The 27,853-nt window shown below is 39.4% G+C and overlaps 1 protein-coding gene across 2 annotated transcripts in view; it reads right to left on the minus strand.

The window, feature by feature from the left end:
* AP3D1 (adaptor related protein complex 3 subunit delta 1) overlaps positions 1-27,853 on the minus strand; it is a 46,234-nt gene that overhangs the window by 10,278 nt on the left and 8,103 nt on the right. For both annotated transcript variants that reach the window (XM_067312999.1, XM_067313000.1), the window contains 20 exons: positions 21,475-21,570; positions 20,650-20,730; positions 19,762-19,842; positions 17,748-17,855; positions 17,251-17,380; positions 15,751-15,890; positions 15,408-15,481; positions 13,917-13,966; positions 11,655-11,704; positions 11,157-11,205; positions 10,205-10,350; positions 8,347-8,495; positions 8,024-8,254; positions 7,228-7,459; positions 5,783-5,928; positions 5,507-5,648; positions 4,290-4,361; positions 3,355-3,430; positions 2,533-2,732; positions 1,769-1,842 (listed from right to left, as the gene is read on the minus strand). In XM_067312999.1, the coding sequence (XP_067169100.1) occupies positions 1,769-1,842; positions 2,533-2,732; positions 3,355-3,430; positions 4,290-4,361; positions 5,507-5,648; positions 5,783-5,928; positions 7,228-7,459; positions 8,024-8,254; positions 8,347-8,495; positions 10,205-10,350; positions 11,157-11,205; positions 11,655-11,704; positions 13,917-13,966; positions 15,408-15,481; positions 15,751-15,890; positions 17,251-17,380; positions 17,748-17,855; positions 19,762-19,842; positions 20,650-20,730; positions 21,475-21,570 (2,327 nt within the window). The remainder of the gene's footprint in view (positions 1-1,768; positions 1,843-2,532; positions 2,733-3,354; positions 3,431-4,289; positions 4,362-5,506; positions 5,649-5,782; positions 5,929-7,227; positions 7,460-8,023; positions 8,255-8,346; positions 8,496-10,204; positions 10,351-11,156; positions 11,206-11,654; positions 11,705-13,916; positions 13,967-15,407; positions 15,482-15,750; positions 15,891-17,250; positions 17,381-17,747; positions 17,856-19,761; positions 19,843-20,649; positions 20,731-21,474; positions 21,571-27,853) is intronic.

The raw sequence follows: 27,853 nt of genomic DNA on the forward strand, positions 1-27,853 counted from the left end.
CAGATTTACATAGTGTCCAAAATCTATTACTTGGAGAGAAAAAAAGCCATCTCAGAAATTTCTCCATTCTTGTCAAACACTGTCTAGAAATCAGTGAGGAAAAAGCCCACTGATTGCTTCTTTTTCTAAAACTTTTGCTAACATCAATTTTCATGTCTGAGCACCAAACACCAGTTCAGGAAGATTTCTTTTGGTCTCACTCGCCTCAATTTTTTGCTTATGTTGTAAGACGTGCCGGACTTGATCCGTTTTTACTTTAAAACAGACACACTAAAGGCCAGCAAGATCACATCTGTCTGAACAGTAAGCAGATCTCATTTCAAAACTATTTCACATACACCTGCACAGGAACAGGGGTGGCAACCGCAAGTCAACAATGAAGTTGTCTCGCACAAACGTGAGGGTCAACGATTTCAATCGTATCATGACCCTTCGAGTATTTATGCTGTCCACTGAAACCAACCAACCTTACAAAGAAGGCCAACCACTTAGTGATATATTCTTACCTGGAAGGCTTCCCTGAAACCAGACTGCATGTGAGCGTGACACAGACAGAGCAGTGCAAGCACAGAAAGAAAGAGAGAGGACAGAGATATGAGATAACGTGACAGGAGAGCACAGCGACTCATGTGAAACAGGAGGAGAATGGATGGAAACAATACAAAAGCCCAAAGATGCCTCCTGGAGCACAACATTTAGAAACTGCTTAGTGTTTTCTATGCTGTTCAGGCTTCTCATGCAAACACCAACTCTACTGTTATAAATTCATTTGCTTTTATATATTTGTCCCCTACAGACTCAGAGAGGAACGTGGCCAATTCGGGGTGGGGGGAAGGGGGCACCTTCCAAATCTGTTCCTCTTTTGCTTATTAAACACACTACCTCACATTTTTTAAAGGAACTGTGCTGCCCAACTCATACAGATTTCTTTGAGAATTGTGGACAGTGAAATAGACTTTAAAGTTGCTTAAGCACCACGGAGCATGTGTGTATGCTGGCTGTAGATAGACAGTCTTTAAAGCCCTACAGGAAGCATTAAAAAAAAAGACAACCTCCATGTGCTTATTTAACAGTCTGCTTCTAATCATCAGGTGGTCTGCACGGCTTCAGGGTCTGCTGCACTGTAGCCTGGGGCACCAGTACTGCAACAGCTCCACTGGCTGAATGGCGACCAGAGTCCGGTCAACAAAGCTACGGTGTGGAGCTCACTCAATCATATTAAAACAACATTTCGATTGTGGCATTACCCTAAAGGTCCGCACGCATCGGAGATGCTACAGATTGGTCGTTACTGCCCAAATTCACACAACACACAGCATGCAGGTTTGCTGTGGGTATATTGATTCTGAGATGCACACAGACTAATGCAGGTCACGTTTTCAGTGCCAACGTGGGTTGGATCAAAGAGATATCAGCACACCCAAAAGCTCACCGGACTGGCTCACTTAAATCCAGTCCCAACTATGCCGCTTTTGCTTTCAGAATCCATTCATTCAAAAAATTCCCATCTCCTCCCCCACACCTCCCCCCCAAAACTCCCACTATTTTAGCAGTTTAGTTTTCAGCATCTATGCTGCAGTAGGAACTACCAGTACATAACGGAAACCCAGACTGGATGATCAGCTAAGATTACATCTAAGACATGGAGAGAGACTAGTCTTCTCACCTAATGAACTGTAGATAGTGCCTTTGCCTCTTTTGCCCCAGACTAGCCCTCATGCATTCTGGTTAATAATTAAGTAAATTCACATACGAAACCGTCACTTACTTATCCAGATCTATATCAAGTGCCTTATATGGATCATTAGGATCTTTGTCATCCTCATCACTGGGCAATGCATTCTGCAGGAGAGAGAAAGAGACCATCCACTAAAGTAGTAAACCACAAGCAATTTTAAAGCTAAAGTTCTACATCTCCCCAAATCAGTCTTGTTAGATTGCTAAGCACGAAATAGGCCAGCTTGCGTTCAGGCAAAATAAGCTATACGAACAGTGCAGTTGAATGCAGCATCTAGTTATAAGATTAATTTAGAAAAGAAAACCATTCTTCGCAAACTGCAGGATTTGAATTGCTGCTGTTTGGTTTTGATTAAAAGTAGTTTTAGGAACAAATACAGATTACATCATTAACATGTGCAATTAATTATAATCAGCTGCAAACCTGCTGACTAGACAGCAAGTTAATGTCAGAGTGAGGCAGCAAAGCATAATAAATGAAACGGCTATTTGGACAGCGTTACTTTTATAGCAGAGATGCTTATTGTTTTTTAATAGCTTCAGTGGCATTTTTCATCTTTTTGCACACAAAAAGGCAATCATTTCTCCCCCTGCAGAGAATGGCTTAGGACTATCTCAATCAATCATTTCTTAAACAGCTTTGCAAGAAATCAGAGTTCTTGGACTGCAACAATCCAGACTGGTTGACAATTTGCTTGGGGGGTGGAGGGGGGGGAGAGGGAAGGAGGGGGAATCTCTTCAGAAAAGCACGAAGAGAAGCCCTGCAGCTCAGACCATCACAAACAGGCAACTAACCTCTGGCATCTCTTCTGTGATGATATCAACATGATGAGCTGGGGCAATATCCTCCTCACTCTCTGTGTGCAGAGAGTTATGGCGGTGATGTTTACCTCTCTTCTCCTTTTTCTGTTTTTTCTTTTTCTTGTCTTTCTCCAGCTTCTGTTTATGTCTTCGCTCTTCTTCCAATTTCACATACTGGTCAGACATAGGCATTCCTGCAGAGGAAGCCAAACTGCTTTCAGGCTAGAGTCCACATGAACACTGATCACTGCAACAATATGTTAGGAGTGAACCTTGATTCTAGCTTCTCAGAATCAGAAGGATCAACACTTCTCTACAGTTCCACATCATCTCACAAAGCATCTCCTTCTAGCAGGAGCTTTGCTACTACACTCCATCTCTCTTCAAAAATAGGACAGAGCTCTATCCTGCTCTCTGATTCTCATCCACATTAAGCGGATTACAAAGATGGGCTAAACGTTGGTACTTTACGTAACAAATCAGCTCTAAGGCAGCCCTTTAAAACATGCCAAATGTGACTGTTTCCTACACGGGACAGTGATTAGTTTATGTTGCAGACTTGGCTGTACAACATGCTTAATCACAGAGTTACTTTTAATACTGTCTTGAGAGGAAGTACACTCAGACTGCAGAGCACTTCTGTGAAAATACTGGTTCTCTCTCAGGCCGAGTTGTATTCTCAAATGCACATTAGTTAAGGAGAGATATTTAAGAATCTAATGGAAGCATGCTCCCTGCCCTTAAAAACTAAGAAGGAACTATTAGTTTTGCTTAACTGAATTTCTATAATGCATTGCAAAGATTAGCTGCACTTACCTGGAACTTTTAAGGGGACAGAAAGGTCGATCTGGACCACAGGTATATGTTCCACACCTGGAGTGTCTTGGTATCGCTGGGCAAATGAAAATTTGTTATATTCTGAGCATCATCAGATATATATCTATACAGACACATTTCAAAACAGTTCAGTACTAAACCCCATCGGGCAGCAGAGTGTATTTATTTTAGAGCCAATTGGTAACTATTCTGCAAGACCTTACTTCTAGCTGTAGTGTTTTAACTCTGCCACAGTCATGAAAAAGGCTTGTTACGACTCTTTGAAAACTTTTCATTTTGTGTTTGATTGGTAGTAACTTGCCACTTCAAAGGACAAATTACGAGACCTAGGTTGAAGGAAATGGGGCAGTGCTTATGGTATAAAGGAGATAAAACAGGCTGCGTCCCCAAAGAGGTGAGAGAATAAAAAGGAAGTGGCAAGAAAAACTGCAGTGACCTTTTGATCCAGAAAACACACTGCATGTTTAAGCCGGCATGTTTTGGATTGGCTATTAATTACTGACCTTAAAGTGTTACTGCATTCTCCCTGCACTGCTCTATATGAAGTGCTTGGCAATCTGAACCCTTCCATCCCCCAGAGCTGGGGCAAACCACCTGCACAGGAATTTGTCAGACAGGGGCATGAAGGACAAGAGTATCTCTGCAGCATTTAGTTCTAAACTGGAGGTCCACTGGAGATCCACTGAAAGCTGGCTGCTCTTACGATAGAAGGTCATTTGTGGGTTTCTCAACAAAGACAAGGCTTATGAAAACAGTTGTAGGTAAACACTCCAACTGCTAGGGTATCAAGCGATCACAACTGCAGTGGAAGCAATCAGAAATTTCCCAGAGGGAAGGGGCAGCTCTGACATTCAGAGAGCCTTCATACAATTACGTGAGAGGACAGCAATAGATTTTCAGTCAGACTCACTCACCTTCTGCGGGGAAGGAGAGCTTTTAATATAAAATGGGTTGTTTGCCTGTTCTTGTTTCCGGGCTTCTCGACGCTGAAAGTAAAACAAAAATAATAATAATAGTAGTAGTAGTAGTAGTTATAATGTTTGTTTATAAGCAGAGACAGATAAAAGGCATCAGAGTGCAACGTGTGATCTCCCTGAATATGTGGAACATTGCAAAACTACTTGCAAAGACTACAGTGAAACAGATTGATTATAATAAACAGCTGTTGAGCTTTGTAGTTACCAGACATGCTGGGATATAAATAAAAGTACTAAAACTGCTCAAAAGGTAAAGAAAGGATGTTCTGAGTCTGGACTAGAGATAGTAACTTCCTGAATACCAGATTTTGATGGCAGTTCAATTGTTTCTATCCTCGTTTTTGCAACAGAGAGGAAGAAGTAAGGATTCTTGTCAATAAAGAATTTTCTCCATCAAAATAGGAAAAAGGTCAGAAGCAGGAGAGGTGTTATCACTACTGGGAAGAGTCATATCGCATAGTAATGAACAGAACGTGCTGAAGTCTATGATCAAAGGTACTAAGCTTTTAGCTGTTTCTTTTTGTGCTGATAGAGGCCTTTTTTGTAGGGGGAGATAAAATAAAAGGTAGATGAACGGCGGAGGTATGTAACAAAAAACTAGTTGCAGAGCTCAGCACGTGTCCATCCTTAGCACCCTGAGCTTAAGTTAATTGCAAGATGTAAATTCTGCAGGGAAGAGACAGTGCACTCGCACAGAATAAACCCATACTCTCCCATCAATCAAAAAATTCATTAAGTGATCATAAACTTTTACAAAACATCTACTCCACAGCACTCAGAACAATATACATCACAGTTTACACATCAGGTTTTTAGAACAGCTCAGAACTAGCAAGGGCCAAGTTTTTATAAGATCTTGTTTCCATTTGGACAAAATAGGCAAGCGAGGCTTCCAGAAGAACGTTATATCAGGTGTATTTTCAAAAGTGTGCCCCCCCCCCCCAAAAAATAGATTTTTCTTTTTCTGGAAGATATCTGGATTCAAATACTTCAATTTTGTTCACATCAAATCATCAGATTCCCCAAGCTGTACAAAGCCGAGTGCTCCCAGCTGCATATGGAGAATCCACAACAACAGCTCCAACTGCTTTAGCGGCACTTTCAACTTCATTAATGAGTTACATAAAGAAAAAAGCATTCTGAACTTCACTCACTCTGGCCAGCTCCTCTTCATCTATTTCTGGCTGTTTGTGTCTGGAAGGCCTTTGTTCCTCATCATGAAAAATTGTTTTGGGCTTTTCATCCTCAGACTCACTGTCTGATGGAGGTTCATTGATCCAGGCATCAAGGTCCAAGCTTGTAAGAATTACAGTGAACACAGACATATAGCGTTACTCAGAAGCTTTGAGTATTTCAGTGTTTCCAGTCATATGCTTAGTTTAAGAGTTTACAAATTTAAATAAGGCTTTGGGAGAGAGAAGGAAACTCACCCCTCAGGAACTGGGACTTTTTTCTGTGCTTTAGGAGCTACGGGGTTCAGCTCACCAGCAAACAGGGCTATTACTTCCTCAGCTACAGGTACTTCTTTTATTTGTAGCTTCTGAATATATTTTATTAGCTGCAAGATGCAAGAAGCCTAAAAAACAAGTGGAGAAGTAATTTCAAAACTAATATCAACAACTGAACCAAAACCCAATTGCAAGAGAAGTCACCAAAAGATAACTTTATTGACTACTGCACTGAGGGAATTAAGGGAAGCACCATAAACTACAGGTTTTGAGCAAACGTTAAAGATCCAGGACCCTCTCTTCCAGTTGCATCCAATTCATTATTGCTTTGAATATACAACCCAAAATACAGGTGCCTCTCTCTCCCCCATAGGATACAGTATTATTTACTTGGCCTTACAAAATGCTTGTTCTAGAACCAAGTGCATAGTAGACTGGATTTTCAGAAGTGGATTTTTTTTATTTTTTTTAATGAAAAGAACACTGAAAGCAAAAATGTAGGTTTATCAAGGAATGAGTAGTGGGGTTGGGCTGAGGAGGCTGTAGTCCCACTCTTTATGGTTCACTGTGGGCACTTGTCATGTAGCACAGAAGCACCCACCTGTCTGCACAGCCTCTCTCCCGCTCCCCATTTAGATTGGGCAGCGCATAGCATTTTTAGCACTGGATGCAAATGAGAATCTCCTGCTGAGTTAATCATGTTTTACTATAAAGTAACCATTTGCTATTTTTAATCTATATTGCACATAAAACCAAAATAAATTGAATTCTCCATATAAGCCTGACAAGTTAAGCAAGCCACAGTAAAGCTTTGAGAATTATGTTCTGTTTTTCCAGACACTACAGTTAATGGTCTTCATCTCTTTCACCTTCCACCCAATGGTTATTTCTGATGTACATAAGGGCAGCTTGTTTTAGAATATGACTGCCCTGGGAATCTACTTCAGGCATCAATATTTAAGGCAGCTCTTTTTAATTAACTTATTAGCACATCACCAAATCACTGTAGCCACCTTATATCATTCTGAATTGCCACCTTGGAAGATGGACTTCAAGTTTGTCAGATGTTTCATGCTATTGAAAGCATACAAATGAATGCTAAATGACATTCATGCTAAATGACATTCATGCTTGCATAATCATAAACTAAATCTTTTTGAGTGAAACTCTTGCAAGCAGTCTTCAGAGACAGTATTAAACTGGAATTAGATCCAGGCTCTGACAGGAAATGTCACCACTCTTCCCACTTCTTTAATTCTACAGTGTCTGTTTTACTGAGTCACACAAAGCACAGAATAAAACCAACGTTCCATTGATAACGCTGTTTTACAAAGCATGTGTGCACATCCACAGAGAATTACATACATGCAACCAATGCAAATGACAGATTTTGTATGCTGAATACCACGGTAATTCTGTTCTCTTACCCTCTCCTGAACTTCTAGATCTGCACTCTGTACAAACTGAGGCAAACGCTCAATCATCAGCTGTGTAATTTCTTGAGCTGCTTCCTTCTCCCCAGATTGCTCTTTCTGCTGTAGGATGGATGCATAGAGCTTCACCATGTTCTGGACATAAACCGCCTGGATGTGGCCTGGTAGAGTTGTAACTTTAGGCCTCAACATTGCTTCTAAAGTTTGGTTTGCTTCCTCGAGGTGTCTAAAAAGACAGAGTGGACCGATAAAAGAGACAGCAACGGAGAAAGCTTAATTCTTCTGTCTGATGAAATGTTGAAAATCTTGGTTGCAATACAAAGTACTGCAGAAAGATAGGACAGGCTACAAATACGTAAGCATTTGCTATCTGCATATTTTCCCCTTCCAGACTGCAGTAATAACACGACACAGAATTTACAGCTTTAGCCTATCAGAAAAAAAACACAAAAACAAACCAAAAAGGGTGTGTGTGCGCGAGTGGTGGTGTGTGTGGGGGGCACTTCAGCTTCTGCCTATAGAAGTGCAGCGTTCTCTCCACTAACTGAGCACTCGTTGCATTTTTAAGTTCCGACTCTATGGACAGTCTGGGTCTAGCAGTCCAGCTACCTTCCTGCCATTCTGTACTTCACCACTCACATCAGTGAGGTTATGTTTTTGTTTAATAACGGAATGGAAATCAAGTCTAGTATGCAACACTTAATCCACAGAAAAGAATAATAGTGACCTGAATCTCCACTTGAAAACAAGCCACTGAAAGGGCGTCCAGCTTTCCGTTTGCAAAACTTACTCAGAGAACTCCCCACATATCCAAGCAGCAGCATAAAGCACCTCACAGATTCCATTTCTCTGGGTGTTGCTGGCTATGAGATGAGCATTGTCCAGAAGCATTGCCATTTGAGAAACTGCAAATTTACGAATAGCTTTAACTCTGATAGCTACGTCCAACATCTGAGCTGCTATAAGATGCCCATGCCGTGTGCCTTCCAGTCGGGTCAGTTCCACCAAAATGCTGATATACCTACAGGAAGTGAAAGGGACACAATTTTATTAGCAGACCATCATGCATTACCATTGCTGATGATTTCAAAGTGGACACATAAAAACACTAACCATTCAAAGTTTGTGATATATTGATAATTGGATTGACTACAAATATCTATGATTTTGGTCAGCAACTCGTCCCGATACGTCGTCCCTTCAGCTTTATCCACGTGAATCATCAGTTTCTTCACTATCTCCATCAAGTTCTTCTTCGATACCTGTCAAAGAGTTATTGAGATGGTGAACAAAAAATAAGCCATTTGCTGTGCTGCTAAATCCTTCTAATCGCATTAAAGCGGCTAACTCTTTGATGGACCTGTGTTATTTCTTAACAATAAAAACAGAATGCAAGAGATGGTAAACAGTCTGTAGGCAGATCTTCACTCATACCTAAGGAGTTCAGCTACCAAGTTTGTTCACTGCTAGATGAAGTGGACCTACCTCTTCTTTTAGGCCACCAGTGGCTAGAATACAGAGTAATTTAAGTTGGAAGGAACCTCTGGAAATCATCTAAACCCAATCACCTTCTCAAAGCAGGGCCTACTTCAAGGCTAGATCACTTGCTCATGGCCTGGTCCAGTCAAGTTTTAAAAGTCTCCAAGGAATGGAAAACCTGATCAGAAGGATCAGAATTACTAGCAATAATGCAGAAATCCAGGAGAAAATGAGTTTTCTGCTTCTGCCAGCGTAAAAAAATTATTAGCTTAAGACACTTTTGCTTCTAAACTGAAGAAATCTGAAGACTCATTTACATCCAACAGAACTCTAGCATTTCAAAACACAGCTCCACTACTCTGTTCTGGAAACCTGTTTGTCTAAATAAAGCAACCAAAATGTTCAGTATCACCAGTCGCTGTGACCCACTGCTTCTGGCTATGATCTCTCAACAAACATGTAAAGGAGACCTCTAACAAAAACGTAAGAAAAAATATTTTTGCAATAAAGTTCATTATACAGCACTCTCCTCAGGGACAGGGTTGAGCAAAACAATAGACTTTCTCCTACGCCATCTTTTGACTAAGCAGAATTCAACTCCTGGAACTAACAAAGAACTCCAATTCTTTTTGCAATAACATTAAAACCACTGTCCTAATCCAATTTTAATGAAATTATTGTCATCTCATGAGCAATACCAGAAAAAACGTCCTTCTTATTCTTTACTTTCTCTTCTAAAGTGGGAAGCTTGGAGACACGGTATCTACCATTATCCCTTTATGTGGGATAGTGCAAGGGCTGGGGAAAGGCCGAGTGAAAGACGCTTTACAAATCGTAACCACAACCCTTTCGGAGATCAAATTTTCCTCACCACAAGATTCCTCCTGCAGCGTAGAGGCATTTTGCAGACTGCCCTGGGCAGTTGCAGAATGCACGCACAGAACTGGGTGCACACAGGAAAACCACCAGCATGAGATTCTGCGCATGACATTAAAAGGCATAACAAAACTTACAGTGAAGGGCTAATCAGGCAATTAAGGAGCTTAAAGCTGTCTTTGGGCTCTCCTGTTGTTTTAGTGTGCTCCAAACTTTTTGTAACTCATGTCGACCCGCGCTATGGCGCGCTGCAATGGGGACTGCTACACTGCACATTACAGGCCTACCCCAATATGCCTACAGCCCGCTTTACGCCTTGAGGAAGGACAAGAGCAGCAGCTAAGGTTTAGTCATTAGAAAAGCAGCCTTACGGTCGACTTCCACAGGGCCTGAGCTCAGCTTAACTCCTTTCAGTCAAAATGGAAGTTTTTAAAGTCCTCTTCGGTTGTGCCAGATCTTTTATTTGGCATAAGAGCCAGAAAAGACGTGAGTTATTACCACAACACTACCGGGGAGAGGGGAAGAAGAAGAAGTTGGGTGTTTTTCTTAAACACCAGCCTCCGGACTAAGGGGTCACAGGGACCGGAGGGGAAGAGAAATACATGTAGAAACATACCATGCCATACAGGAGATCTAAAGCTCTGAGCCGGATAGACTCATCTTTGTCATCCAAACATTGGAGAATGAGGTCCTTGTGAGACTGAACTGACTTTGGATGCGTTTTCAGGATTTTGGACATAGCTAACAATCCCAGGTATTTCACTGTGGAAGACACAAAATAAAACTTCTTTCCAAATATAGAAATACTGTTTTGTGTTGAGCACAAAATCTTAATGGGTGCTTCTACTTAACCACCAATTTTAATACATTGAAATAAAATCCTCTGATGGGGAGGATTTAGAGAAAGAAATGCCCTATGACAGGTGACATTCCTCAATTTTGCAATCTCACATATAGGGACATAACTGCATATGTATCTTCATCACAGTCTTCTTGTGCCTTAAGTTTTACCATTGATTTAAAAAGCACTTAATATACAGAAACTATGGATCTTGAGATCCTATTCTATGATGTATTTAAAAAAAAGAAAAAAGAAAAAAGAACCCCCCCCCGACACACACCAAAACCCCCCAAAACACACAGAAGACAGGAAGAAATTTTGCATTAAAAAAATTCACTTTGTTCCTTAGAGTCATCAAAACAAACAAAAAAGGAACCACCCTTCTTGCACATTACTGTTATGCTTGCACTATAAAATATCCCTCACTACTTTCCAAGAGGAAAGTTTATAAAAAGGGAAAACCCAGAGCATGGAAAGAGAAGTGTTTTAGATTTACAAGACCACAAACAGCAATAACTCCTCTCATTTTTAAAAAACCAACTCCTTATAAGCGTTCACTATCCAAAATTATTTCCACACTATAAAACCAGCAATTGTTTACAACATACCAGACACTATTTAACTGAACAAGCCGTTTGGAGAAACAGCTCATTGCTCTAAGACTGTTGCAATTTCTCTCCAGTGGTTGGTCACTAAAAGCTTCCACAAAGACAAGCAACATACTTACAGTTCTGGTCAGAATCTTCTATTAATATTCTTAACTTCTGAACACAAAGCTGAAAAAAAGAGCATGTCACACTTACTACAAGCCTTAAAAGTCTTTAAAGTTTTTCTTAATAAAGTACATTCAGTACACAAGGGCGGCTCTAGCACACAAGGAAGGATTCTGACCAAGACCTATGGCTTCTAGGAAGATAATCCTGTTACACTAACAGATTTTAAAACAAAAAGAACTGTTCTCATGATTGTACTGATAGTAGCAGATGAATACAACAGTTAAGAAACCTCCAGATGAGAAGAATCTGCATTTTAAAGCAACAGAAATTAGAGAATCTATATCGAAAAATGCTTCGGTCAGTAAGACTCCAGCTGAGACCTCTTCAGTGAGCCACTACTTTGACTTTTGGCAGAAGAACACAATCCAATTTCTCCATGGCCTTCGGTATGACACAGTAGAGCAGAACAAATAAACACCATCCTGCCCCAAACCCAAGTAGTGCTGTACCTGGATGCTAGCACTGTGATTAGGCATCCCAGAGGACAGAGAGATCAAAACTGAAATACAGAAACAAGTTTCAGTTAGTTTTTCTGTATTCTGAATTGTGGCTTACATTACAACACAAAACCTAAAGGTCAACAGCTAGCTTAGCTCACAAGGAAAGATGCCATGATTTTTCTGTCTCTTGGCCTATGGATTTCTTTTTGCAAAGGGGGGTGGGAAGAGGTTGTTACATAAACTATAGTTTTATATACTAAGACTAATAAATAGCAGGACAGAAAAAAATGCAAAGGCAGGAACTGTTGCAACAGTCAGGTCGAAGCTGCTTTTCATTAAGCTTTGCTCTCATTAATGTTCATTTTACTGATACCCCATAGCGGCCAAGACTGTAAATGTGTCATCAGCTACTGCACAACTGAATATTTAAGTGTGCGCTTCCCTAACATAATGAGTTTCAGCAATGGATCCTAGAGTTCAATGTAATTAAATTGGAGTTGTAATCAAGTCAGCAAGAGACTGGGGCAAAAATCGGGTCTTAGGGTTGATTATACCGGACATTTGTAAAGCTGTGGCAGCAAGCAACCTCAAGCAGAAGAAGTGGCATTATCTCGCTAACTGCTGTTGTCATAGGGCATGTCCGTGCCAACACCAGCTTCTTACTGAATCAGTCACACATGCTGACCTTCGTGACTAATAAATACTATGGCATTTTGCTCTCAAGAATCCTGCAGAGCTACTTTTCTGGAAAAGAGTGTTGGATACTACCATTTCAGGTCATGCAAGGAGCTGGCAGGTGCAAGCTGCTGCACTAATACAGGTAATACAACTTCTCATCTTGTTTTCTGAATTTGAATTTCACATTACTGTCCCTGAACAGCCCTTCCTGAGATGTCCTGGGTATCCAGGCTTCCCTTTGAACAACATAATTATCCTGTTTATCTCAGGAAAGCGCACACTCATCCGCAAAGAAATTCAACCCAGTGTTACTCTTGCCTCATGGAGGAGATGTCAAGTGAGTGGCAGATCACCCTCTCCTACTTGAATTGATCTAGTACAGGAAGTTTCTGTATCACTAATCCCCAAGAATCCCAAACTACAACCCCAAGCCAAACTTATGGCCAAATTGTGGATGCTAGCAAACCCCTGCTTCTGTAAAGTTCAAGATAGACCATGACAGGAAAAGATGTCAAATGACGCAATGCCTCTTACACTTCCTTATCTCACTTTTGGGACCAACCTATACAACATTAGCTCAAGCACTGCTGAGACACGAAGCCTCCTCTCTTTTACAAATGCTATGACATCCAGCAACAAATGTTCAGAACAAAAATCCCAATCCAATTACTACATTTTCTACAGAGCTGACAGGGGATCATTGATTTATCTACCTTAGAAAGGACCTTCTGAATCAAGGCTGAAGGCATTACAATATGCTTGTGCTACTGAAGAGGTTAATTCATACATACATAGCAAAAAAGGCTGAGGTATCATCTCTAACTCAAAATATAAACTTTGTTTGTTTTAATGCATGCCTTATTGCTTTAGGAGAAACCTAGGCAATATCCCTATTAAAAGAAATGTCTTAATGCATCTTTAACAATGGCACTGCTATTAGAACCTCTTCATTTTTACTATGTGCAACGCTGAGTAAGGCCACCTTGAATTTGAATCCTAATCTACTGGAGAACAGAGGGAAGGAAAAAAAAATCTGCAAGTGCTAAGTCTGACCAGAAAACTGTGTCACTCTATCACCTTAGCTTTTCTCTCCTTTTGGTTCACACCCCCTTCATCAGTCAGAAACGAACAGAAACCAACTACAGATGAATGATTTCAATGACATCCTTCAAGGAATTGCACCAAGTTTAAGCCACGAAGATGCAAAAATAAGTCTACTCTTTTCCTCACACAAGGAACTTTGTCAAAGCTTCCAAGAGGCATCAATCGAATTTTAATTTTATCACTGCTGGTATATTTCATAGTTCTAGCAACATTTAGGAGTCTGCGTACAAATAATTACTAGTTGTTGGTTAGTGCTTTGTTTTAGCTTTTAGTAAATATGACATAACAGCAATAACTCAGCCTTATCTACCGACAACAAAGGATCTTAGTCACAGCTACACAGTGAAACAAATTGCTTAAGTTTGCCAGGCAATTTAAATCAGTTATAAAATTTATTAATAGGCTGTAAGTTAAAAAGGTTTATAGCTGGTGTTAATTGATGACGAAGTTAATCATGTTCTTTTCTAGGTTACAAATTTCAGTTCTCACCTGCTATTACTGTGTTCACACATTCATATAAGAGAGACATGGCTGAGGTGCTGAAACAGAAATCAAGCATTTTAAATAAGGAATACAACCAGCACATTTTGGAGAGTTGTCAGCAATATCTTGACACTAGTTAACACCTTTAATTACACAGGAGATTGAAGGTATGTGGAACATAAGACAAACTAGATGAAATAATTCTCACTCAAAAACTCTGAGGGGGACAGAAGGAGAGGGAGTGGCTACTGAAAATTAAAAAATGCTAGTTCTGCAGTCCTTATCCTTGACTTCCAAAACATCTACAGAGTTCTGCTTTTAAACCATTTCTTCTCCAGGAAGAAGCAAGTAACAGCACTGTGACATGAGGAATGAGGAAGGAAGTGATAACTCAAAACCTCAGCACCAGTTACAGAGCCCTGAATCAATCTTGGCCAAGAATTAAATCAAATCCTCTCTCCAAGATCAAAAAAAAACACGATAAGAAAGGCAGACAGAGAACCCCGAAGAAATCTCTCTCCAAACAGAATGAGCAGGGCACAAGCAAAAGACCTCTCAAAAAATCTACTGGCTCATAGGTACACACTTGCTCACTCCTTTAAGAGAGCAACACATTTCAAGTGTTTGATTCCCCCCAAAACTTAAATTCAAGAAAACTCTTGCCAGTTCAACACTGTGTAAATACAATGCAATTCTGAGAACTTCAAAGAAAAGCTGAGAGATGAAGCACCTCCCAGTCACATAGTGAATCTCGCAAGCAATAAAGGAGCAGAACTGGGAAGCAAGGTCTGCAACGGTAATGAGCAAACAGCTCCGGAGGCAGCAGTCACAAGTGACGTTGCAAAAGTCACTCAGCCCACAGCATCCAAGACTCCAGTGCACTCAGAACTAGGACAATCATTTTTGTCCTCTATGCATTTAGTGGGGGATGGCAGGGGGGTTTGCCTCATGCACAAGCGATATTAGATCAGAAATGACTGAAACAACGGAAACCAAACAGGACGAAGCCCTCGCAAGTAATTAGATGAATAACAACGGTGATAGTGAGGGAAAGGAGGTGGAATACAGACAGGATGAGAGATGCATACTGTTCGTCTTGCTGCTTTTCCTGGAGAAGTATGTATTTGTCAGTGCTGCAATGAACTGAGCCCTCTTTAGGTATTTGGATGCAAGCCTGCTGGCTGGTTTACTCAGAGCCAGCTTTAGAAGCAGTATTAGGAGGATGGACAGAATTACTTTGGCTGGAGCACCCCTCATTGATACACAGGTATCCTTTTCAAATTTGCTCACTCCCATCCAAACATTTTCCTTTTAGGTTTTATATCTCACTAGAGTTTTTCAGCAACAGTCCTGATGCAATTAACTTTGACACTTGTAAGCAATATTTCCAGATTCCAGAAAAAGCTCAGAAACACATCACCAGACTACTAACTACTGATCTGCCCAGTAGGCACATCACCGATGTTGAATAAACAAAGTAATATTTGTCGTACGTACCTGTGTATGAGGTTGGTCAAAGGCTCAATTAACTTCTTTCCCAGCCTAGGTTCTAATGGAGTAAGAGCACCAAACTATTCAAAAAGTGTGGACAAGAAACTGATTTAATAGCCGGTTTTAAGCAGGTAAAAACATCACTTAAATTGCAATTCATTATATTTTACAAAACTACATTAAAATACTTTTCCCCCTTTGATTATGTTCACAAATACTAGAAGAGATTCCTGGTTTCTTTTTATTTTAATTTAATGGTAACAATACCTCCACACAGGGGATCTATTTCCACACCCAAAATAATTTAATGAGAATCCCAATCCCGTAAAGATAGATCTAGAATACTTGCCAGTTTTATAATTTTGATGAGAACCCAATTGTTGGTTGACGACGTCATCAACTTGAAAAACAGTGGAGCAAGGGAAAGGTAGTTTTTGGGATTGCGTCTAGCCAGCTCACAAATAACATTTACTGCAGCAGACTGCACACCTGAGAAACAGAAGTGGGAAAAGCAGAAATCTCATCACAGGCTTAATGGCAATTGAAGCTTCCGGTGCAGAATATCCAGAACAAAAGCAGCTGAAGATTCAGACATGTCAGAAGAGGTATGGCTCAGCCTCATTGCCAAAAATGAGGCAGTGAACAAAGAAAAACAATGCAAAACAAACTGAAAAAGGATTTTATTTAATTTTGGCTGCCCTCCTTTTTGGTTGCTTTATGATATTTCAACAAGCTGAGTATCTGTTTTGAGTCAGCGAACAGCACACTGTCATTCTCTTTCCTTCTTTTCCAAGGACAGCTTGTTTGTGGGACACAGACAACACTATAATTAATAGTCCTACCCACCATAAGGCTTCGAGATGCTCATTTCTTTAAAATGAGTAATTTAGACATTTTTTAATTAAAGAGCTACAAGAAAAAGAGAGACTTGTTAAACAATCTGACTGAACATGCTCATTTCTTTTTCAGTTGCTCAGCCTCAAAATCCCGTATTTTCATTTGGGAATCTTCTATTCTAGATAGTCCAGGTTTTCTAGTATAAAAGTCTTTTTATCATAAAGCAGCATTAAGAAGTCTATTTTCTCCTTTTGTTTAGTTTTTTTTTTTTTTTTTTGAAAAGATCGTCCCTGGAAGATGGATCTTATGCACCCTTATCAAATTAGTCCAGTATATGTATTTAAATTTGTCCCTCTAAACACACACACAAAGTCAACTGGAATTCACAGAACTGCACTACACACAGAATTCTTGACACGAGTGTACAGCATTTTGGTGCAGTGAGGGAAGACCAGCATCTCCTGGGAAGGCTGAGCAGAGGTGTGAATACAATGTAGAGCAACTGCAAATTTCCTACGCTACAGCTGAATTGCACTGACACAGTACAGAGGGACCAAATGCTGTTTGGGCTCAAAGTTTAAATTCAAAAAATAGGGAAAAAAAATACTAGGTTATGTGAAATTATTTTAAGCACATCTATTGCAACCCAATAACTGCAGCTTTGTAAAAGTGCATAGGAAGCAAAAAAAAATGTGAAATCAACTGAAATATTTTCCATAGGCTAAATACAACAAACCAGGAATCATTAAGTAGTTTTATCCCATAAATACTTAACCTGCTGATACAGTTTCAATAACGTTACCTACGAAATAAGAAACGGACGCTTCAAAGAATGTATTTTTAATATGGTAACTTCTGCAAAAACTCTCGTATGCTCATCCACCTATTAAATGATGAATCAGTACTCAAAAAATGACTACAGAATATTTACATGTTCTCTCTCTCCACCAGGTCTAAAGACATTTATACCTAGATGCTTTTGAGTAGAAGCAATTTATTAAAATCCACTCACCAGGGTCTGGATCTTCAAGTTTCTCTTTAAGGCGAGGAAATGCAGGACGGAGGGACTCTGGGTATTTCAAAAAAACTTTGTACATGATTAACACTGCTTTCTTCCTTATATAAGGCTTTGTATGAGACATCTGTTAATGAAACAACTAAGATCAGACTCTAACAAATTTACATTTCCAGGACTCTTCAAGGTCCACGTGTCAACATCAGTATCTCTCAAGATTGTTCTCCATGGGACTCAGCTACTTTTAAAGAATTTGGCTTTTGAAGAGAGAGCAAAGTACTGTCATTTATAACCCAAACTAACAGAAATATTCAAAGTCACCCCTTTGAGCTAACTAACATCAGCAAAGGCTCCCCCAAAGCCCCACAAGAATATCAAAGTGTTAGTTTCCACTTGTAACAGTTCGAAGTTTAACAGATATTTACCAGATTCAAACAATTTAAGCCTCCTTTACACACATATGTATGGCAAAAATCCGTTTCTTATCAACTCACCAGTGTCATGATGTCATTTGCCAAGTCCCTGGCAAGATCTGGAGTAACAAAACAGGACAAGCCAGTCAGTGCAACTCCAGTATCATATTGGTTAGGGCTACTCAGATCCTAAAAAAGGAAAAAAAGGCTCAAAAATTTAAGATTACACAGGATGTAGAGAAACAACTTTCTCAGACCAATATTATTCATTCATTATGAAGCAGAGCTCCTATTCCATGGGAATATTTATACCAACTGCTGAGAGGCATGTTATCCAAGCCCTGCTTGGATATGGTTTAATAATGGGCATGAAGTATCATAATTAAACACTGGAAGGAAGACCACAGCATAAATGCAATTAGACATATCAGGCCACACACCCTAAACACAGACACAATCACAAATGTGTTTAAAATCCTGAAGAAATCTGAAATTAAATCTGAAAAATCTGAAATTAGATAGTAACCCTGTTAAGTCAAAGCAAAACTGTCATCCACTTCACTGGAAACAAGTAATCGCGTCGCGTGCTTAATAGTGCCCAACTTAACCTCTCTGTCAGAGAAACGAGTTAATTTTCCTTCCAATTTGCTGACAGCTTCATGACTTTCAGTCCAATAAAGACAGAACACAAGCTAGTGTGCAGAATATATTTTATTTGTGAAGTTTCTTTGTATTTATTTGAAGTTAATATACCATATATTCTTTCAGGCTTTTCTAAGCTTCAGACTGTTAAGTAAATCAATATTTCTATCTGAATATATTCTAGTATCAATTATTAAACCAGACCTCATGAAATACAAAGCATTGTAGGATCAGTCCTTAATTGCAGTTATTGGGAAACAAAAGTATGAAGTGAACTGCACAGAGCTTTCCCACGTGAACTATCAGTATTACCAGCCCAGGATCACACGTACAAGGAGACTACGTTAAGAAAGCTAAACTTAAGGAAGCCTTTAAGGTACCATACCATTTGCATCTCATTTTAATACTTTTTGCAGGTGATAAAAGATTACATTCTACTTTAAGAATAATGAAATCTACTTTCTAAGGGGCAACAAAACTCTGCAGTTCATTCTAGCTTTAACATTTTTGGCGAAGTGACAAACTTAAAATACAAAGTTGCATAACTGTTAAAAACTCAGGCACAAGAAAAAAGGAAGATCCTAGTAGGAGACAGATTCAGAATAGTAAATTCTCCATAATAAAGAACATGGATGAACATTACTAAAAATATGTATTTGTCAGAGCTGAACAATTTAAAAGATAATGAAAAGGAAAAGCACTAGTTCTTTAGGCAAGATACCAGACAACATTCCACTGTTTTGTTTTTTTTTTTAATAAAAGCTATTCCAGCTACTTAAATGGTAAAATGCAGGTCACATCTACTACTGGATTAGTCAAGATTTAAAGTGATACTTTGAAAATTACACTTAGGTTTTTTTTTTTTTTAATATATTTAATCTGAAGAATAGAGAAATAACACTGCAACCCACTAAATCTGACAGAAATTCAAATGATAAGGAAAAGGTCTACCAAACCAAACTCAACACATTTTGGTACACGAACGCAGCGTTGGCACAGGCTGCTGTTCTGCACCTAGCCTACACATGATTATGCAAGACAAGTCAAAAGTTTGATCGGTTATTATTGGCAGAAAACAGTCCCTCACAAAGTTCATGAAACTGGATGACAGCTCAGTTTATCTCGGGAATGGAGACTTTTTTCTGATCTACTGCATTCTTATGAGGGCTGTCTGAGAGACTGGTACTATTAATAAAGGTTATGGTCTTCACCAATCACTGCGTTGAGTAAACATATAGCTGTATGAGACAGCATGAGGAAAAGCTATGGACAGCTACCAAGCATTTCATTAATCCCTCAGACTGCAGAATGAAAGTGGACCGTGAATCAAGTAAACAGAAATCCACTTAGACCTCTCTGTATTCCCCCAAAACAGGTATTTTATATAGATTTGAAACTACGGGTAAGGAGACCATGGAAGAAAAAGCTTGAGAACTGGAGACAAAAGTTTTACCTTTCGGATTTGATTAGTAGTCAACATAATTACGTCAGTCCCTTCATGGAAACACTGAGAGGCAGCTAGGTAACCAATTCTCTGTGAACAAGACAGCAGAAGAAAGCCAGTTATTTATAAGTTTAGACTGTGTTCAAATGAACAACAGCTGTTAGCTTCATCAGCAATATTAAAAAGCTGTATTAGACAAGAGATTTGCATAATAGAAAAGGCATGACAGGGTTCTCGGTTCTTTCCTGATATAATCCCCCCCCCCCCTTTTTTTAAATCATCTCATGCAAGTAACATCCATAGTTGTAATACACCTATCTTAAGGACATCAAAACTAGCATCATCTCCTCTACTTTGTTAGAATCTACGGGTTCAATGACTGAGAAGATGTAGAAATAAAGTAGGATTGCCAGTAGAAGAAATGGGGAATATTACATTTATGTTGTCTGTGCTGTATCTAACACAAAGCAAGAATAATATCGTTTAACTCCTGACTTGCAGGTCTGAATGAGTAGTCTCCAGATTGGGCTTTAAGCAGTAATATTCTGCCTTTCTTGGTGAAAAAGGTCTACAACACAGGGCACAAACAAAACTTTTTTGGAAAAATTATAAAACCGTAAGGAAAAATACCTGCAACTAAGAATCTTAGATGGCCCTCAAAAAAACAAACAAACAAAAAATAACAGAAAGTTTTTTCACCAAGAAAAAAAGATAGCCAAATAGCTGGCAGAAGAAACCTACACCAGCAGGTCAAGTGAAACCATCCATGTACTAGAAAGATTTTACTTCCTTTCCATATTGACGAAAACAAACTGAAATACGATGTTCCAATGTATCCATTAAATACAGTAATAAAACAGCTCAGCTACTATAGTTTTAATTGCACAGAGAACTCACTTTGAATGTAAACTTTGACGCACTCATGACTTCAATAATATTGAAAGCAGCCCAACTGATGTCGTAGCCCAGCATCTGTAACTGTTAACAGAGAAGCCAAGATAACAAAGTTGTGAAATAAGATACTCAAGAAAATAGTTGGATACCTCAGAAAATTGAAGATGGAACCAGTTAAGAGTCCAAAAATAATACTGTAAGTTATCTAAAGTTTATGGCTAATGCTACATTCGATGCCACTCTATGCAAATAAAAAGTGTAAAAGTTGCACCAGAAGCAAGTTTTAGAAGTTTGCACTAATTTCAGGTACTACATTTGCAGATATCTAAGTATCATTGTGGAAGGTTTTTATTCCTGGTTTGGTTGAGCTTGATTTGTGTTTCTTTTTATTTATTTCTTTAAAAGAGAAATCTCTTTAGCAGTATTTTCCTCTCCTTCTCCAGAGGGCCGTGCAAGGTGAAACTGAAACATTAGTTTCAAATGCTTATGCAACCAAATGGAAAGTTAGGCAAGCACCAACACAGCTGAAGACGACGACTATTTTTTTTTTTGTTTGACTAGTTTTCAACCAGATTAGCTGCCTGATCCATCTCAATAAAATTGTACAAGTACTAGTGCCCATGCAATGGATGGAGTGGGAATATGCAACCTCTGACAGAGGCGCGGGCAGGAGCACTTCCACTTGCAGCCTGCACGTACAAAAGCTTAAAAGCCTGTCACGAAACTACAACCGAAGAAAAGCAGACATTCAGACAGAAGGCTAGCTGGCAGTCAGCAAGAAAGACAAATTACAGATAACGTTATGTTATATCGCAGCAAGGCACTTACATATGTAAGTTTGCAGACTGCATTTGCTTTCACTGCAATATTATCCTGCTTTAGTTCCTGCTTGATCTCATCGATGCACTGGGAGATATATTTTGCCTGAGGGAAATGAAGAACAACAAAAAAAGTTACTTTCACGCTCATTTACCACAGAACATTCAGTTTTGTAGACTTCAAGCCCATTAACTCAGAGAAGAAAGTTAAACTCATCATTTGCAAGCACCGAATTCCACACATGCACATTATCTAGGTAGGCACTTAATTTTGATGGAACTACTCATTAACAAGAAACACCATGCTTCTATTACAAAATCTAAAACATACGGAAATGTTTCTTCAGTGCATTTCCTCTCCCCCCCCATCACACTGTTCAGTCCAGAGCTCTAGTTTCCAAGATTCGTGAATAAAAGCTGCCCAATGCAGACTGTGTACCTAGCGGCCAGAACACAAGTTTATGAGTTTCACTATTCCTAGAACATAAATTAGTCACTAACCTCAATGGGAAGTCAGAGATTACTTATTTATTATGTGCCTAGAAAAACTATGTGAGGCACTATAAATAGCCCACAAACTTAAGGTGACTGATGAAAATACAAGTTCCTCCTCTTTTGGGCATACGGCACTGCAGATGTGCACCCAAAACAATCCTCACACCTGAAGGGACAAGGGTACGAGTCTCTTAGAGCTGAATACAAGGTAGAAGTACTTTTAGCTGTAACTAGTTAACCTTTTCCATTTACTCAAAACATGGCAAAGTTAACCTACTGCCCTGGTTTGTGATTTAGATAAGTGATTTTGCCATTTACATGTTTTGATAAGCAACACCTGTTTATTTGTATGAATCTCAGTAACTTGGAGAGCCAAACGTCAATGTTTACACTTAAATATTTGGCCCTTCATTTCTTTTCGAACAATCATGTCTGTGCTTGTGGGAGGGATATGGCAAACATGATTTAAAAATACGTGTACAGATTTTACTTTATAAATAGGCTTAATTCAGTCAGAGATTCTTTCAGCTCACAATTAACTATGATTAAAGCACTGAAAGCATCTGCTAGAGAAATCATGAAAAATTTAAAAGCAGAGAAATCATCTCTCCTTAGAAAGCCACGTATGCACTGGGGTATTTATCATTCAATATAAATCAACTGTCAGAGGAACCAGGTCAGAAACAGCTTACCTAGCTGCAAAGCAAAATTCTGCGCAAAAACCATTACCTTCCACCAAAACATATTTTTCAACATGGAAATCCATTAATTAACGTTTCTCCTCTTTATACTAAAACTTGTGTATGTTCTTCAGCCATTTACACTGTCCTGGAGCGATACTCATGCTTCAAGCTACGAGATTCAGCAGCTAGAAGTGGAGAATGCTATTCTTGATAAACAGCAGATGAGAATATTAAGAAATTGTACAAGGTCCTTAGTGCAAAGAAACACTACTGTGATCCAAGTGAGGAAAAGCAGCAACTGAATTTTAACGCAGGGACTTTATGCTCTAAGCCAGTCGCATAATGACAGTTTACGCTGCTGTAATTCAGAGTCTAGCAATACCAAAATTAGACCCCACCACCAGGATGCAAGGTGAATAAACGTAATTTGGTGTAGGAGCAGTCTCACTGGGTTAACAGCTTCAAAGCAAGCAGAATAATTTGACTGGTTTTTCTCTCAAATCTTGCAGTTGCAGAGAGATAAAGCTGATTCCTCATGGCACTGGTCAGCTCAAGTGGAATCGCGTTCATTATTTGGAAACACGTTATTTGTCTTTGTTGAACTTCACCGAGTTCTTGCTCGGCCCATTCCTGGAGCCTGTCAAGATATCTTCAAACAGCAGCCCTGCTCTCCACTGTAACTCAACTCAGAAGGTCCGAGGTCAGAAAACTAGCAAAGGAATTTACTCTAAGAAATGTAACATAATCCCCAACACCCCTATTTCGGAAAGAAGTAATATCTCTGTGACAGAAGTTTTGTCATGTGAAGAGACATCATACTAAACACCAAACAACTCTTTTCCCTACAGAGATGCTCAGCTGTCCTCTTGCGTATGGGTGAACCGATCGCATCCACCAGAACGGGAGAGTGCTGCCCCCAAGTGCGAAACCATCTAGAGTTCAGACTACTACTTCCACGAAACCCAAGATTTGGAATTTTAGAGCCTTCTCGGCCTGAGGAGGAGTCAGGTCCAGACAGCTTCCATGGAAAGTTTAAACTCTTGAGTTTAAACTAAAAGCTTCAGATAGTAGGTAATACCAACTTGAACAGAGATGCTGAAAGAACCACTTACACAACACGCAACTGATCTAGAAATACATTGTACCTACCCCTGAATATTTTATGCACACATGGTAGCATGCCGGAACAGTGTCACAGAATCCTTCACACGTGTATCTGGTTGCCACATCTTGGCCAGCAACACCAGTACCAGTTTTCAAAGCCAGAATCATAATGCAGGTTCTCATTCTTCACGTCCATATACAAAAAGCATCACTGTCATTTCTCATAACATCTATCCTCAAACTCTCTAAACATTAGCTTAACGTTCCCAAACACCTCTCAGGAGCTGAACATAACCCACTGTATGACAAGAAGGTGGAAGAAGCTAGAGTATGGAAAAGTTAAATAATGCACACAACTATGGCAACCAGTCAGACCCCCTCAGCACAGCCAAATAAAGACTCCTGAGTCACTATTCAAACCCAATGGCCTCAGCAGCCTGCAGGCAAACCCTTGTCTATGACTCAGCCTAACGTAACGACCAACTTCTTTTAAAGAGGGTGAAAAACCATATTACAGAACTTAGAATCAGATCTAATAAGCTTAAATATGAAATTTTGAAGAGCACAAGAAAGTCCTTCCGAAATGTCTGTACATCAAGTCCTAAAAGACTACAAGGAACAAAAGACACTATAGATAGAAAGCTTCAAAGGATCAGTGGGTACTAACATTTTGATAATCTCTGTGGAGTAACATTGGTGTGAATGAGTAATATGAACAAAACTGATCTATTTATAGTCTTGCGTTATCATCCGAAATCCAACAATCACGTCTTAACCACATTTGCTACCACATTTAATGTCTAAATAAGCAGGAAGGAAACAAGTGTTCAAGTGTGCTTCTTTAAGTTCTTCCCTGTTCTCTTGCTAACGGAAGAGCTGACCTTTGCAGAACACCAGACGGCAGGTTTTGTCAAAGCGTTTTCACACTGAGTGATACCCCCAAGCTCTCCCATGACAGCTTTCAAGCTGTTCGATTCAGGCTGCAAAACTAGACTAAAACTAGAATAACCACTTGATGCAACGAAGAACCTTTTTTAGGCATCTGTCGGCATGGTAGACCCAGAGCAAGGCCTACATATTTGTGGGAGAGAAACATTTAAATACTAACACAGGACAAAATCTGGATACTTCTGCCAGCATTGATTCACTGACAGCCCGTGGATAAATCTCTAATGCAGCAACTTGCTAGTGGGCTAAGTAAGAAAGAATAAACGCTTCCCGGGATGTAACAGGCTCAGTTTTTCGTAAGTTATTTTAGGGAACCCAAGAAGAACGGCAAGGAATGGAAAGGAGAAGGAATGCAAAAGGAAAATATTTCAAAGTTCATTTATTCTCCCAGTATTGATTATAATACCTATATACTTCGTAACTATTACGTTCCTTAATGATTTTGTGACAATCCTACCTGAAGCCCTCCCAAGAGGGGGATGAGCCAGTTTTGGCCAGTCAACTGAGGAACACTTAAGTCACAATATTTACAGATCTTGAGACACTCCCAGACTGCTTTCAGCAAATAAAACAATTGAGGAACCCTTTCACTTCTACTGAAGTTAAGAACAAGCAGAGCCATTAAGCAATCCAGCCAAAGGCATACGATAACGCAAGGAAAAGTGTCAAGTGGAGGAAGAGATCTTTTATTCTCGCTAGTCTGCCAAGCAGGAAAGGAGCCTGTCCCAACTCTTTGGGAAAGGCTCCTTAAGTCAAACGCTATAGCAACCACTTCAGCAATTGTTTTCTCTCACATATAGCTCAGAAGGAGAAAGATTAGAGAAACACATTCGTAGCAGCGTAGCTAAAACCCAAATAAGGCATGCAGATGAATACAGTAATTACACAGCAAAGCTGTGAATATAGCGCAAAGTCATAACTGCCATTCCTTAATGTATTCCACCAAACAGATGTGGTAAGCACTTGATATCCGTTTTCAAAATACACACAGTGATTTTAAAAACAGGGCTGAATTTTTCAGGAGTTCCAAGACCTCACCCAGAAAATATGTGTAAACTAATGCGAGTGGCTAAAGTAAAAGTGGAGGTATCAAGAATGAAAATAAGACATAAGCCCATTGAAACTAAGAGCAGAGAAAAGTGGGTCATGGTAAGAAGCCAAAACTTCAGTTTATAAGATTTTTCATTCTCCAGCTTTTCAGCTTCCCACAAGCCATGTTTTTTGAATTAATTTTGAAAAGCACCAAAATTTTATCCCAATCTCCAGCCTACAGAAAACTTGGGATTTGCTGTTTCAGAGAGGTTCACAAAAGACTAAGATGTTGTTTGTCAAGCAACAGAGGAACAAATTTGCAACAAAACAAACCAAACAACCCCCCCACTAATCTAACTGAACAATAGTTACGTTCCTAGGGAATGTGATCCTTTATGCTGTACTTTCATCTGCGTTCAAAGCTTAGTATTTCACAGGAGATAAAAAGACACTAGTAATTAGAATGAATTTCACTGCAGTATCTTTACATTAAATTTAATCATGAAAGCTATCCATTTTCAATTATCTTAAAGAGTTGTGCCCTCATCTCAGCCACATACCAATTATCTGAAGTCAACAGAAAGCAAACTCGCATTCATACTGCTTAGGATTACAGTCTAGCAAACCAAAGGCAAGAAAATCCTCCACTGAGTCCTTACCGGGATCCAACCTCAATCCACTGCATCTGCCACAGATTATTTGTTTTTGAGGTTTTCACCTGTCACTTACTGAAATAGCAAAGTGTTTTCCACCCAGATTAAAACAGCAAAATGCCAGCGACCATCAGTCCCTACTTGTCATGCACTTTCAAGGTTAAATGCACTGTTTTAAGGAACTGATTACAGTGAATGCCACAAGGAATAAGGTATGGTCTAAAATAAATGGGTAACTATTATTGTAAAACAAAATTTGGAATAAGAAAGAACATAAAGACAGCTGAAGTAAGCAGAGACTATGACATTTGTTTTAAACATTGTAGGATTTATGAGGGTTTTTTTAAGAACTTGGAAGGACACACTTGAAGTTAAACTCAATGAACTCACCTTGAGTGCAAGCACATGACATGATTTCACATGCAAGCAAAACGCCTACTGCACAAACTTCCAGGAAACCAGCAACAACCGCTCCCTTTATTTGACAACCTTAAGAAATACCACCAGCTGGATGCAAGCCACACGACACGACCACGGTGCTTAATGCAGCGTTAAGGGAGTTGCATCACGTCCAGCCCTTGTGGAGGCAGAACAACTCCCAAACTTTTTTATGCTTCAAGCAGAAGACACTGTTACGAGCACAGCAGAGATCATCCGCTACCTGGTAACTTCCAGAAGAAGGCTGCAAAGAAATGCATAGCACTTGCTTGCTTTCTATCAATCCCCCCCCAAAGCAGTACTCTGCATTAAGAAACACCACTGAACCAGTCAAATAGAATTTATACACCAATAAACTGACCACGGCACTTGAAACATAAGCACCACAGTGTGACAGCACCCAATACATCAACTGAGGTACTGGCATACTGAGAGCATAAAAAAAGTGAAACATGCTATTTTTCAACTCACTTAACAATGAAAACAGGACAGCATTAGAGATAAGCAAATTGGATGTTAACTTCAGTCCTACATAGCTAAAAATATCACAGCATTTAAATACTGCAGAAAAAAAGCTATCCAAGATAAGTGACAGGAGCCTTTCTTAAGACTACTACACGGTTTGACAGAATTTCAAGACGCACAATCCCACACATTATCTTAAAATTGACTTCACTAAAACCATAAACTAATCAAAGTAAATAAGCGTATAACAGAATGAAAACAGTAATCGGGAAACTGCGCAGGTTCTCAGCAGCCAAAATAAACTGATGCGAAAGCTATTGAGATGCAACAAAGAGCTCAGAAAACATGTTACAACTTGAAAGGCATTTTTAAAAAGCCAAGTTTATCTTTTGCTCAGTTGTTAATAAAAATTATTGCCATATATGTTTCAACAAGTTTTAGTTTGCCTTTACCACTTGGCTTTCCAGGGATTTACTCACACATCTTGTAGGTGGTTTCGAGATCCTAGACCAATGTATTGTTCTCATCAGTGATAAATACAGTATTGGAGGCTTGAAGGTCAACCTTTGCC

The sequence above is a fragment of the Apteryx mantelli genome, chromosome 30, assembly GCF_036417845.1.
Source record: "Apteryx mantelli isolate bAptMan1 chromosome 30, bAptMan1.hap1, whole genome shotgun sequence".
Lineage (NCBI taxonomy): Eukaryota > Metazoa > Chordata > Aves > Apterygiformes > Apterygidae > Apteryx > Apteryx mantelli.